This window comes from Ochotona curzoniae, unplaced genomic scaffold (genome assembly GCF_017591425.1).
Source record: "Ochotona curzoniae isolate NIBS_2020 unplaced genomic scaffold, NIBS_Ocur_1.0 contig_517, whole genome shotgun sequence".
Lineage (NCBI taxonomy): Eukaryota > Metazoa > Chordata > Mammalia > Lagomorpha > Ochotonidae > Ochotona > Ochotona curzoniae.
The window spans coordinates 2,078,549-2,093,259 of record NW_024466454.1 but is presented as its reverse complement, the minus strand read 5'-3'; the positions used below and the strand labels follow the sequence as shown (position 1 = coordinate 2,093,259).

The 14,711-nt window shown below is 44.1% G+C and overlaps 1 protein-coding gene across 1 annotated transcript; it reads right to left on the bottom strand.

The window, feature by feature from the left end:
• Positions 1-350: 350 nt before the first annotated feature.
• On the bottom strand, positions 351-3,504 carry CALCA (calcitonin related polypeptide alpha). Its single transcript, XM_040988942.1, has 4 exons — positions 3,381-3,504; positions 2,618-2,712; positions 1,755-1,892; positions 351-827 (listed from the first exon to the last, which is right to left on the bottom strand). The coding sequence occupies exons 2-4, from the start codon at positions 2,701-2,703 to the stop codon at positions 629-631; spliced, it is 423 nt and encodes a 140-aa protein (XP_040844876.1). The 5' UTR covers positions 2,704-2,712; positions 3,381-3,504; the 3' UTR covers positions 351-628.
• Positions 3,505-14,711: the final 11,207 nt, after the last annotated feature.

Below are 14,711 nucleotides of genomic sequence, written 5' to 3'. Positions count from 1 at the left end.
AAAATCAGCAAAGGCTTGTGAGACTTGAGTGAACTGTGGCACCACACCCAACCTTATTTACAATGACTGTAGATTCCAAACTGTAGTTATGGCTCCAGACACACCTACTGAGGAAAGTAAGAATTTCCCAAGCTTACCTGAAACAGTTATGGAGTTGGCAGCATCCAGTCTCCCAGGTGCCTACCTGCTTCTTAGCATCCCTGCTCTTGCTGCTTGAGCTCAGTTGAATGGACCAGTCACCATACCTTGTGTCCAGCTGCCCCAGGACTAATACTACTTCCAAACACAGGTCCTATACCCTGTGAAGCCTGGGATGTGGGCCAGAGCAATGATCACCACAGCTCAAGCCCTTTTAGAAAAATAGTTTTATTTCCCAAATGACCATCATATTTGGAATCAGGAATGAGAAGATATGCTGTGAAATCTTTGGGAGCCTCAGAGGCTGCCCTTGCCTTTTGACCTCTCCGTGAGTACTTCTCTTCTAGTAGGTGAGTCCTCCTTTCTTGTAGACCAACTGAGGTCCAGATGTCCTTTGCCACAAGGAAAGCCAAAGAGCAAGCAGAGGGGAACCATATGTACCAAGTTATAGAAAGGAAGCAAGAAGGGAAATTGGGAAGGAGAGGGGGGGTTAGTTGGTGCTTTGAGGCATGCCAAATTGAGGGCGGTGGTCCATATCCAAGTTGTTGGCCATATCTCTTTTCTTGCCAGGTGCTCCAACCCCAATCGCAGTTTGGGGGAACGTGTGAAACTTGTTGAGATCCTGCGTATATGTACCCAGCATGCAGGTACTCAGATTACCACACCGTTTAGATCTGGGACTGGCCAGGCTGTAGAGAAAAGACATGCCTGAGAGTACCATGCACCAGGGTTTGCCCCCATGGACAGTCACACAGCAGAGGCACTTGAGCTGGGGACCAGAGGGACAGGCAGGAGGGTAGCTCACTTATTCTCCATTAGGAAAGCTTAGGGGTGTGGGGGGCCAAGATGGGGAAGGGAAAGGGAGCTTTTCTGGCATTCTCCATGCTAGTCAATCCTTCATGCTCTGCAGAGGGGTTCTCAGAATAGATGCAGGTGCCAAACATGCCTCTGCCTAGGTTGTGCTGGGGCCAGGCCAGGGCCAGCCCCTGCCCTGGCTGCATGGCCAGGAGGCACAGGGAGGGGATACCAGGGAAGGGTGCTCTTCTAGGCTCCTTAATGTCATGCATACCTCCATAGATGCTCCACACCTAGAGGCTTCAGACTTACCTCAGTCTCTGCCCTACATGACCCTACCCCATGCATGCCCTATATGACACTACCCCTTTACCCTAACCTTGTAAGTGTGAATGGAGGCACCTTGCATGTGTGGAAGGACATCATATATCATATGCAGATGAATAAAGTGGAGCTCAATTTCTAAAATCTCCTGATCTTTATCATGCCCATCCCCTGACTTATCCCTTACCAGTCTTTCTTATTCAAACCTGAAAAGTTTCCCTACTACTGTAAAGCTAGTTTCTACAGTGAGTGACACCATACCTTTCCTAACTGTGTTCAGAAATGAAGGTTTGTAAGAGAGTATCTGACCAGAGTCTCTTCAGCTGACTCCTGTGTTGAGGAGAACCTAGGAACGGCTCGGACCCCATATCCTAGTGGAAAACAACAGCCTGTTGGGCTTCTGGACAGTGTATGATCTCCTACCTGCTGGGATGTACCTTCTTGGGTATGCCAGATGAGGAGGGAGTCTGTGTCCTGGGCAGCATGGGGAGCCTTACCTGGGACCTTCTGTCTCCTGCTCCTGTTCCAGCTCACCGGCCTTCATCTGCACGTAGTCTTGCACCAGAGCAGCCAGCAGGAGGCGAGCTTCTTCCTCACTGAGTGTGGTGAGGTCTGGGCTACCCTCCAAGACAGATCTGTGGAAAGGAAGCCGACCCAATGCCAGCTTTGAGCATCATCCTGTTGTTTGTTCCTTTGAGAATGTGACTACCAACTCCCAGTAGACAGGGCCTGAGGACAGTATCCTGATGGGGGCCAGGCAGTGGTCTCATCTACCTGAAGAAGTGTGCAGGAACCAGTCTGCACAGGCTTGTGAAAAACCTGTGAAAGCTGATGGCCACATTTTCAGAAATTTTGCAAGCTGAGTGTTAAATTCAGCTGCTATTAAACACTGAGTGATAAAGCTTATAATTCATGCTGGATCTGAAAAAGGTTTCAGTTTAATGTGATTTGTACAGGGATGAGAAACAGATCAATAGGTCACATCATCAGATTTAAGAGCAAACTTATTGACATACTATTTAGCAGATTAGGATGCAATCCCTCTCCCAGATCAGGTCTAAAATGAACAAATAGCTCATCTGTAGATAGCAGAAGTTTGGTGAAAGTGAAAGAATTTTCTTAGAGCCGATGGCTACATGAGATTTCCAGTGAGGAACATTGTAGATGTTATTACTCTAATTTGTGCACGTGCATCTTTAGATAAAAAATTTTTATAATAAACATATACATATCCCTCCCAGTAACCCCGGTCCCAAGACTCAGTTTTTGAAGAATCAGAATATCAAATTTAAGAGACAAGGAATTGTCCCATTACAAGGCAGCCCAAAGGGAATGTGTACCTGGGTTCAGGTTGTCTTACCTGAATGGCATGGCATGGAGAGTGCCCACTTGGTACAGGACCAAGATGATAAGAGCCAGAAAAGAGGAGAACTTGAGGAAGCCCATGATGCCTGTCTATGGGGAAAAGATAACACAGGGAAGAATAACATCACTTCCTGCACCAACTGAAATTCTTCTGAGCCTAGACTTGAATTCCTAGATTACTTTTTGCCCTGCTGCTAACTTTCTAGTGTCCTGAATTTGAGATTACATTTCTCTTATCAGTAGCTGGATAGCTACTTTTAAAATTCTGCTGCTCCATCCTAAAGCAGAAACTAAGCTTAACATTCTTAAGTTGGAACGCCAACGTTTTGCCCATCCAGATCCTGAGACTGGAGCTTGCAGTTGAGGGCTACTTGCTACTCAGACGCTGCCAGCATTTACCACCCATCCTTGCTGGCCCGGGTTCTGAACCAATTTCCCAAAGACATCGAGGTACCCGGTGTCATCCCAAAGCACTGTTAGCAGAAAGCTACTTGTTTGCGATGTGCTGCCCACGTGGTGCAGGTAGAGGAATGTGAGTGCAGCCGGCAGGAGCTGCGACCTGACCTGGGACAGGATTTTGTAAAAGAAAAAGATTTTGTAAAGTGTAGTCAGCCGACTCAAGCTACCAGGGAGATAAAAGTAGGAGGCAGTGTTACTGGAGAGAGAGAGAGAGAGAAGGCGGGGGTGGAGGGAGGAGGACACAGGAGCCCTCAGAGAGAGAAATTGCACAGCACACCTGAGCAGCACCCCGGGCTCACCTGTTGGCAGTGCCTGGAAGCTGAGACTCTGCGGAATCAGCGGCTGCAGCACTTGGGCTGGGCTGTGGCTCCGAAGCCTGCAGCGTCAGCCGGCTGCTTTTATTCCAGCCGCTGTGAGTCGGGAGGGGTTCGGGTGCGTCTGGGCAACCAATGGGCGACTTGCGTCACCCCCTTGCTTCCAGAACCTGAAGCACCCTACAGGGTGGCCCCACTTGTATTTGCATTGAGGTCATTAATGGAAGAGGCGGCAGTGGGGGAGATGGGGACCAAGTAGAAACGCCATTAAAGTGAGCGGGTAACTTGAGGGTAGTTTGACGTCACCGTCACTCTCGATTGCACCTCTTCCACCGTGCTTAGTTAAGCAACACCTGCCAGACTCCACCCCTGGCTGCAATTTTGGAGGGAAGAGTCCAGGAAAGAAGGGACTTGCTGGCTCCCTCAAGTGAGGAGTGGCATAGTGTGGGACTTGTGAGATGGGGCTGGGAGTAACACCTTCCTTAGACCCAAGTTCAGTTCCCATGAGATGAGTTCACAGAACCTCAGCAACCTCATCTTTGAAGTAGTGGCTTTCAGGGTGGGAAGGCAGCTTCGTGGCACAGAGAGTTAAGCTATTGAGCAACACACCATCCCATATGGATACCCATTGATGTCGTGGCTGCTCCATTTCCAATGCAGCTCTTACCTAATGCACCTGGGTGCACAGCAGAAGATGTGCCAAGTGCTTGTGTCCCTTCTACCCATGTGGGAGACTCAGGTTTGGACAAAGATCCAGGATCCTGGCTTCTGTGGCCATTTGGGCAATGAACCAGTGGGTGGTAGAGTGCTCTCTCTCCCTCTCTCTCCCTCTCTCTCCCTCTCTCTCTTCCTCCTTCCCTCCTTGTAAGTGTTTCTGTCAAATACCTCTTTAAAAATCACTTTTGAAAATTTACTGGTTTTGAAAGGCCGGGCTACAGAGAAAGAGAGATCTTTCATCCACTGGTTCACTCACTAAATGGCCTTAATGGCTAAAGCTGAACCAGAACCTCCGAGCTTCATCCAAGTTTCCCACTTGAGTGCAGGGGCCCAAGCACTTGGACCATCTTATGCTGCTTTCCCAAGCACATAGGCAAGGAGCAGGCTTGGAAGTGGAGCAACTGGGATAGAAACCAAAGCTTACATGGAATGCTGAAGTTGCCACAGCCAGTGGCTTTACCTGCTATTCCACAACACCAAGCCCACAAGTAAATAAATTACAAAAATAAATGGAAAGAACTCTAAAAAGAAGGCTGTGAGAAGAAAATGCACCTGGAGAGGAAGGCATCGATTTTCCAAGTCCACACAGGATATTCTGTAAAATCTCCAGGGATACTTTGCAATCCTCCCCCTAGGAGCTGCCCCATAGAGACAGATCCTAGGTGCTGTGGGGAGGCGGAAGGTGCCCAGCTGGCCCAAGGGAGAAACAGGAGGGGCAGATGTTTCACAAGCCTCTCTCTCCCTTCAGATTCCGCCATCCATCACCTTCCATTCAGTCCTCCTGCCAGAACCATTTGCACAGCTGCCCCTTTGATTCCGGGTGCTGTTTGCCAAGGTGCTCCAGTGGCACTGGATCCTTGCCCACGTTGCCATCCTGCACTTAATCCTCTCCTGAAGAGCAGGCAAGAGAGGCTTGACAGTCCCTGGAGGCTCCCTGCCTTGACTAAAGCTCGCTCTCATTCCAAGCGTCCCCTTTCCTCATTCTCATTACAGCCTCTGAACCTATACCCACTGCACCAAGCAGGCACAAAACAGACCTGGAATGCAGGGGATATCCTTAGGGATTCCGTCTTCACTGTGCCCCACACCTGCCTCTGACAGTTCTCCTGCCTTCAGCAGCCCACACTTGCTCCTGACAGCTTGCTTCCAGCAGACCTGTGCATACTCAGGAGAGCATCGGATCCATTACCCCATTTCCCCCCAAAACATCGATCTTCTCACTCAGACCCAGCACGGGGGATTTCGAAATCACTCAACTGTAACTGTCACCTTCTGGCACGCCCAGAAAGGTTGAGGTCTGGCCCCAAACCCTTGAGCAGCTAGTGTGGGGCACAAGAATCAAGATGCTTCTGGACGTTGGAGATTCTGTGGGTTTGGGCATTTTAGCCCGCTGACGTTGGTGCTGTGAGCATCACAGCGGTTTTCTGCGGGCTGCAGGCAAGATGGGAACAGTGGTTTCCTGGTAATTTCAAGGCGGAGTAGGAATTATCCCCCAGGAGTGCAAGAATAGCCAGAGTCATGGAGTTTCACTCCCTCCCCACCCCAAAGTCCTGTCCACACCCTACTCATTAATCCCCAGAAATGGTGGCATTTCCTGTGACATACACACACCTGCCTTGAACCACCTCTCTCTCCAGGGCTTGTGACCTTAACAAGAATGTCTAATTTCCAAAATGCCCGTAACTAATGTTCCTGTTTAATTCCTTATATTGCTCTATCATGAGGGGATGCAAACTTCGGACTAGGGTCTGGGCGTGCAAGACTCCCTCTATGGGACTAGAAAAACCGGTCAGGTGGGGGTGACGCCTAGCCAAGGCAGCAGATGGCAGATTTCCGCACAAAGTGTACGCTGGAGCATGGAAACAGATATCTTCAGCTGAGATCTAGTACCAGGTTCCCCGGGCTGGTCAGTTTAACTTTCAGCTGGGTTTGGGATTTTGGTGCGGAGTGGCTTGCAACTTGTTTGTGAAAACCGCAGGTGGCCAATACGCGCGCAGCCTCAAGGCCATTGCCACCAGAGGCTGAGGTACAAATGCGTTAGCAAATGTGGAGAGACTGCTTTCTCTACTTCAGAGGTTTCCTTTGTGTGTGTCCAGCCAGGATGCACGTTCTCCTCTAAAGGGCAGCATAAAACTTTCTCTTGCCCAACGGGACTGCGAAATGGATAAGAAAACACTACTCTAGAAGTAGATGTCGCTCCCACGTTACTTTGAGGGTTCGGGACCCTGCCAGGTGCGCCTTCAGGCTTCAGAACTCGCACTAATTCTTTAAGAAGAAACCGGGTTGGCTGCGAACCACAGACTGGAACCCCGGGGAGCTAACCGGAGTCTGCACCCAGAGGGCGCTAACACTGCACGGAGAGACAACAAAATCTTCCTTTAAAAAAGCGCTCTGTCCTGAAGGGAAAGGAGGGATGGAGATGGTTCATTCCTCGCTTTCTGAGCTTAGAGAAGTGTCGGGCGCTGCCACTGGTGACCAACAGGTGAGAGTGAGACTCACACTCACACACACAATTCTTCCCGTCCTCCCCTGCAATTAGCACCGGGCCAGGCGCAGGAGTTGGCAATGCTCCAATGTTAAATGCAGGGAAAATATTCATTATTGATTCATTGTGACAAAATCGCCAATCAGTCTTATAAAGCAGGCTGTGGAAAATCGGGCCCAACTTAGAGACGCGTTTCTCTCAGATTCTGAAACTAGAAGCACGAACTGTTGAGCCCGAGCTGAGGGAGTGTGGGGCAGAGGCGCAAGCGATCAGTGTTCCCCTTTGGAAATTGTCCGGGGTGAGTCAGAAGTAATGATTGCTTCCAAGGGTTTTCCCAAGGAGGATTCTACTTTGAACCCGTTCCTGATTTCCTGAGTAAGTGAAAGGAAGCTCAGACCCCAGGGACCCTCAAGTACACAGATTAGATTTCATCCCATTATCCTTGGAATTTTTCCGAGTTTTAGGACTAAAGGAAGCAGGACCTCCCAAAAATCGCCAAGGAAAAAGCGGAGTTGCTTAACTTTAAATTTGACCTGTAATTTTCCCTCCTAATTAGTTCTTATTTAGTTAAATCTAGAAATCAAGGTCAGTTGATCAGAATGAATCTTGTTTTGGGGAAAATTCTTCTAAAATACTCTGAAAAACATGTTCACTGTAATGATTATTCCCATTAGTTTAAATCACATTTCTCTTTCAAAAAATTTTTTTTCGATGTGAATTTTGGCTGACAAATCAAACTGAGTACATCTGTAGGGTGCTGCATGATGCTTTCAGGTATACATACATTGATTGCATCCAGCTAGTTGATATCATTCCTGTACTCTGACTTAGAGGTGAAAAAATAAAGATAAAATCTGATTGAAAATTTTTATGCAAATCCCCATGAGATCAAAGGGGTTGATGGGCTTAGTCCTTTAGTTTCCTATGACACACACACCTGCCTTGAACCACCTCTCTCTCCAGGGCTTGTGACCTTAACAAGAATGTCTAATTTCCAAAATGCCCGTAACTAATGTTCCTGTTTAATTCCTTATATTGCTCTATCATGAGGGGATGCAAACTTCGGACTAGGGTCTGGGCGTGCAAGACTCCCTCTATGGGACTAGAAAAACCGGTCAGGTGGGGGTGACAAACAGCCCAAAAGAACAGAGCTCTCAAAGTTCAGAATTCAAGTTAATTCTGTTGCTCACTTCAGCCTGGAAGAAATCTGAAGGTATCTGATGGGAGAATCTCTGCTGTAAATTGTGTTTAATGAAGGTCACAGGAAGACAAGAGGTTGCTTTTGGATCTTTTCCCCAGCCCCAAATTTTGGAGTGTAATGAAGTTCTTACCAGGGGAAGTAGAATTGTCAGTGCTACCAAGGAGAGAAGTAAGATTCATAACAGCTGAGACATACAGACTGCCTATGTGCTCACTGCTGGATGAATGGACAAAGAATACTATGGAATGCTAATCAGGCTTAAAAAGGAAAGCTAAGAAGCTTTGGGAAGGAAGGATGTAATGTCATTGGCAATTATGGAGAATGTGCAGGACTGCCAATAGCAGCAAGCAGGATTATACAGTGGAGAACACCAAGTTAAATGAAGTAAGCAAGGCACAGAATACATATAACCTCATTTATATGTGGAATCCGAAAAATCAAGCACAGCACGTAATAACAGAGTGGAATGGTAGTGATTAATAGGTTGGAGAATTGAGACAAAGGGGGCATACAGATTGAAGACCACAACCTTCAGTTGTAAGATGAATAGATATCTGGGTGCATAACATATAACATGGTGATTATGGTAATACATTGTACACTTGAAATTTGCTAAATCAGTAGATCTGTTAATGAGTATGTGGGGCAAAAGATACATTAGTGTGTGATACCCACTTCACAATGTATTTGTATATCATGTATATTATGCATTACACCTTAAAATTAAAAAAAAAAACTCTTTAATATGGAAAGAGGAAACAATTAAGGAGAGGGAAAAAAAACCCAAACAAAGTAACACTCAGTGAGAAGGGATCTTTATAAACACTGAGAAGGACATCAATGCATTACCAATAAACTTAGGGACAAAACTATCTGAAGAATGTTGCATGTACAGAAAGCATAAAAATTTGTACAAAAGCATTTTGAAATAAAGCAAATAAATATCAAAATTATCAATTATCAATTATTTCCATCTATGTGCCAGGAACTAAATATTTGTCTTTCATACTCTCAACAGTCTGAAAAGATGAATATTATTATCTTTGTTGTATAAGTAAGGGAATATCCGATGAGTTGATTTGAATTAATTATATTTCCCAAGCTCCTTTTGAGAGTCTGGCAGGCTAGAACATAGCTTATCTGTCTGAGATGTCAGGTAAGAGAACTGGTTCCCTGGCTCTGGGCCCTGAATCAGAAGAAGAAGATAGGGGCCTGTCTGCCTTTTTCAGGCTTAATGTGATTTATAGTGAGTGGCTCAGAAACCAGGCATAAATCAATGAAAATTCCTGGACCCACATTTGGGAAGATTGACAGTTTTACAGCAGGAATATAAATGGTGGTGGTTCCACTTAAGATAAGTAAACCGCTAAAATAAAATCCAAATTAGATTCATAAAATAAAAACTTCAAACACTTCCAACTTCCAACAAAAATCCAAATGACTTAACTTTCTATATTTAGCATCATGCATCACATCACTTTGTCTGAAATTGTTGCTGATTTTGTACATTGTTTTGTTTTGTCACTGGATTCCGTGGTGTTGAAAAGAGGGTCTGTGAAAAGAGTCCTAGGGGTTAGGAGATAGGGTTCTAATTGCTAATCCAGAGATTGTGACTTTGACAAACTCATTTGAACCCCTGTTAACACGTTTGATATATGAGGTTCTAATTCTGAGATTTCACAAATGTGCTTTATGTTCTATTTAGAGTATTTTTCTATAACATCAACACATCCATTGTATGGCTTACTCTTGTCCTGTTAGATATTGTCTTCTGAAAGTACAGTTGAAGAAAATACATAGGCGAGAACGCATGCCAATCACTTGAATGAGGCAATCAGGAAAGATACTGCCCCTCCAAATAAGAGAAATAATTGAGTTTCAGAATAAATGAAGGGATAGAAATGAGGGCACATGTTCAGGTCTTTACTGCCTGGTTTCTACAAGATGCAATGGTGACTTCCGTCAGGGGAGAGAGCATGCTAGTTGCATTGGGAGCACTGTATTTTCCCTGCATCATGAAAATGTATCTGCTCCTGATGTCTGGTCCTTGTCTAGGTGCCAAATCTTTCTGAAAATTTTTAGACAAAGCTTTGGAATGATGCTATGTGTGGGTCCAGGCAGAGCTTGAACATTTCTGGTGGAGCCTGAGAACTTCTCAGGGGACCCTTCTAAAGCTAGAAGGCACAAACAGAGGAATTAATCTTCAGGTAATTCAGCAAATGTTTTAACAAATATATGATGAGTAATTAGTTAGGAAATAAATCAATTGAACATACTTAGGGAGGTTAAATAACAGACATGAAGTGCATTTGTTTAGAGAGATTATAAGAGTATAATTATATGGCTATACATGTTTGGAAATATGTATGCTTTGCTAGTAAAGAGAATAAATCTGATAAGCACATTTAGTAACACACATGGAAACACAGTTGGAGAAAAAATGTAGGATCATTTATCTTTGCTGCTGAAGAAATGAAGGAGAAGTATAACTAGTTACTTGGAGTAAAAAGAGAGATGCTACAGGCTTCCTCCAAGTAGGCTGCATCCTTGTTTTACTGCTAGTACAGTTAGAAAAGCTGTGTGCAAATAAAGGAAGCAGGTAGAGCTATTCTCAATCTTCAGCACTTCTTGGTAGGGTTTTGGGTACAGTTTTGAGTAGAGAAACAGATCAAATGGCCAACTCTCTGCACTGCAAATAAAAGGGAGGTATGAGTTTTTGTGTTCAGCTCTGTTGGACTTGCTCAAATAACTAGAACAACAGCATAAATACATCCAGGATTCCTCACCTTCTGTGTTTATTGTCATTGCTTTTTGGAAGGAACCCTGGAGTAGGGAATAGTAGAGTTTCTTCTTTTTGTGGCCACTGTGAGCTAATTTGTATTGTTAGTAATTGGGTGACCTAATGCTTCTCTTATTCTCTTGAAGGCAGTTGCTGTGAAAGCGGGCCAATCTTGCCTAGAAAAAAGTGATAAAAATAGATTTCATAGGATTGAGGGAATACAGCATGAAGAAAGAAAGAGAAGAAAATGACATAAATTTATTAAAAACATGTATGGTTTCTTATGGAGATAATAGTGATGCATATGAAATATAGAAGAATAGAAGATAGTGAGTGGGTATGTTTGCTATTATTGCTGAAATAACTTGCCACAAGTTCAATGACTTAGCACAACACAAATTTGTTGTTTTACAATTCTGTAGGTTAGACATCCAACACTCAAAAGCTGCCTCAGTAGGGTGTACCACAGACAGGACTGTGTTCGTTACCGCTTCTAGTGGATACCCACAGTCCTTGGCTTGTGGCCCCATGCTCTATCTTCAAAACTAGAACTGAGTGCTTCTCTCACTGAATCATCACATTTGACCTCCTGTTATACTTCCTTCTCCCACCTGACAGAACCATGTGAAATCTGGTCAGACTTCTGATAATTCAAGATGATTTATCTGATCATTAAAAGGCCCTATTTGTCTTGTTCTCATTGATTAGGATGTGAACACTTTTGGGTAGGTCTTTGTTCTACTTACATCAGTAAGTGCACAGTAGAGTGGTTAGCAAGGACTGCAATTGGTGGAGGCAGGAGAAAGAGGTTGCTATGGTCAGGGATTCTTGGGAAAGCCTCCTGAAGAATACAGAACCAGAGAAGTGGCTAATGGGCAAAATTACAGATGAGGGAGTGTATCTGCTGGGATTATATAGGTGCTATTCTCTATTCTGGGAAGAGTCCCCTTGAACAGGTCCTGTATGGTTATTATCTACATTCATTTCTCTGGGACACTATGTCTAGAAATCACATAATCTCATGTCTTAGATGTTTCTCACTCACCAACTTCCAATTGTTAAATGTTTCTTTGATATTCTTGCTCAGATATCATGCTGAAAAGAGGGGAATATTGAGCCAAGTAGCACTAGGTTTGGAGTAGCCATCTCTAGCAACATTCAGTAGGAACGGAGAATGGAATTTTCTATCACCCAACATATAACCATGCATCTGAAAGTTATTACGGTGCTCTTGATCTCTAAAGTTGGAACCTGCACTTTGAGCTACAATGGCTTAATTTATGGCATATATTCTGCCATAAATATTTCTGTGAAATAAATGAGTTACAATGCTTCTAATTTATTGAGTACTGGATTAAAATCTACCTAAAATCTCGTTAAAAGCCCTGTATCCAGAATGAATAGTTACACTGAGGTTGGGAAGACTATGGGTAACTGTTAAAACATGTGGGGAATACATGTGAGTCCCAAGACTTTCTATTGCCCAACATGGGGAAGGTTTCTATTGTGACCCTGCTTTCTAGAGAGAAAGTGATGATTATACATGCTTGAGTATCAGGATCTGTGTAGGTTTAATGTGTGATTGATACAATCCTCCCCCTTCATTCCCCAACCCAAGACTACCCAATCACAAAGGGATATACTACTTTTCATTATAGCTTAGAACCAGGGACATCAACTCAGAAGATTTAAAGTTGTTCTTGTTTTGGAAGTAGAAACAGCGAGGAGGCCATAGCCACTTGTGAGCAAGGAATCAACCCCTAGCTAAGCCAGATGGCATCAGCCAGTGTCACCCTCAAAAGGCTGAGCCCTGAGTGTCCCTGGTTACAAGCTTTCTTAGGGTGCAGGAGCAAGCAAGCAGGGAGAGACAGAAGCAAGGATTCAGCTGTGAGCCTTAGGCCTTCAGAAAATGATGACACAATTCCTGGAACTTCCTGTCTGGTTATTATACATTTTATCTCTTTTTTTGTTGTTGTTTGTTTGTTTCATTTTATGACATAGTTTCATAGGCTCTGGGGCTCCCCCAATTCCTCCCCCTATCCTCACACCCGCCCATGGTGGAATCCTCCATTTAGTTGCAGTATTACAGTTCAAATCAAGTCATGATTCTTCCATTGCAAGCATGTGCCATGCATAGAGTCCAGCCTCCCATTGTCCAGATGGGTCCAGCAGATTCTTGGAGTGAAAGCAGATCTTTGGTCTGAAAGCAGAGCAGGTAGAGTGTTATCTCGTCCAATGAAAAGCCACAACATAGCGTCAACATCAATTTACATCATTAAGGGGTTAATTGCCATGGTTTTGACTGACCGATATGCTAGACATGCAATTTCCTAACCACGACCTGTGACTACTTCATTGACAATTCAATTTTTAGTTTATACACATCCGCTGCTATACACCTTAAAATAGCTATAGGGTATGTTTCAGCTGTCTTGGGCTTGTTTTCATTTTATATTTAACAACTTGTGATATTGAAGCTTGGTTTAACTGAACTTGGCATTTTTTAAGGTAGCCCAAACAGGTTTATAACAAGGCATTTGTTAACAATAGAGGTGCAGAACAGTTTTAGGTGGGGTGTGCAGAGAAATCTTTACCTCCCCAGTGAGGGGTGACTAATCCTTGTGACCTGCCTAGTTAGGTATATGTGAGTCCAAGCTGACCTATTCTTGTCTAAGCTTTCTTTGTTGTTCTCTATCTAATCTGATTTATTTTTTTTAAGGGGGATCTTAACACCTGGTGGTAGTAGCCTCGTCTCTTGTGACACAGAGTTGGCTTATCTCCCCAGGTCCACCCGTGCAAGCCGTCTTCTACGTGACCAATAGGTAAGCCTGTTTTTATGCTTTGTTCTCCCCTCCTCTTCACCTCTATAATCCCTTATGGACAGTCTACGTCACAGAGTGGTATTTCCTGATCAGCCCTATTCATGTGGTTAGTTGGAGTCACGTTATTCAAGCTCACTTTCACATAGGTTTGCGAAGCCCTAAAACATAGTCAATTATCTCTCCCTAATTCTATCCAGGAAGTGTCCAGCAGCTGGTGACTGGCACTGGATAACTTTTTATCTTCCTCACAGAGACTCCTGTGTTAAACTTGCTGATGACAACCTGTTGGTTCAGGTCCCACATTCTCCTGACAGTCAGCCTCTGAAGTGACAATATTCGCTGTTTGCTTGCTGGAGAGCCTGGCCATGCCCTTGGAGTGGTCACATCTACCCAGTTTCACCATTTGAGATATGCCCAGGATTTTCCTCTTAGTTGCCTAGTATTTTTTCTGATTATTCCTGTTAGCTTTTGCACTGAAGCAGCAAACCCTGGAAACATCTCACCCATTGCCATTCCTGACCCTATCACTCAATTAAAAAATAAAATCCACCTGAAACCTGTGGATGTTCAAACAAACTTTGCTGGAACTGAATGAAACGAGGCCGACCACCAGACCACCCAGTGCTGACTGGGATGGCTCGGTGCAGAAGTTCTGGCTGCGCTCATGGAACAGGAACTTTTGGGCAGCTGCTCAAGATAACTCCTAGAAACAATGGTGCATGGAACACTTAATGAGGGGATTACTTGTACCGATCATTATTCTGTTAAAGTGTTTTTGCACTTTGCTCAATTCCTGCCTAGGGAAAATTGTAAAAGATCCAAGTAGATTAGGATGAAAATTATGGCTATTTTGTGATCACTCCTTAATAAAACAACTTGTCTGACCTCCAATTAGTGTAAAGTTGCATTTTGGTGGTGTATCTTGATTTAAGACTGTAATCATTTTCAGAATTCAAACTGCTGCAACATAATTATGTTAAAAGTTTTCCTATTCTTTTGTAAGATGTTTCCTCTTAATTATAGACATTGAGTTTTTTTATGTGAATTAAAGGAACCAGTAAGTACGAAACAGAGGTGTAGACAGAAAGCTATAAGCCTGAGAATGTATTCTTAGTAATAGAATGTCTTGGCAGAAAGCAAAAAAGGTGACAGAGAAACTGAAACAATAAGTGTTGCACAAAACTCGTGCAAATTTATTTCTATGAAAGTTAGTTTGGATGAGAGTAAAAGAAATGTTAAAATTCTGCCCTTCTTAGGAGACAAAAAGATCACCTGATTCTATGTCATATGAGGCATATAGCTGACCTCAAAC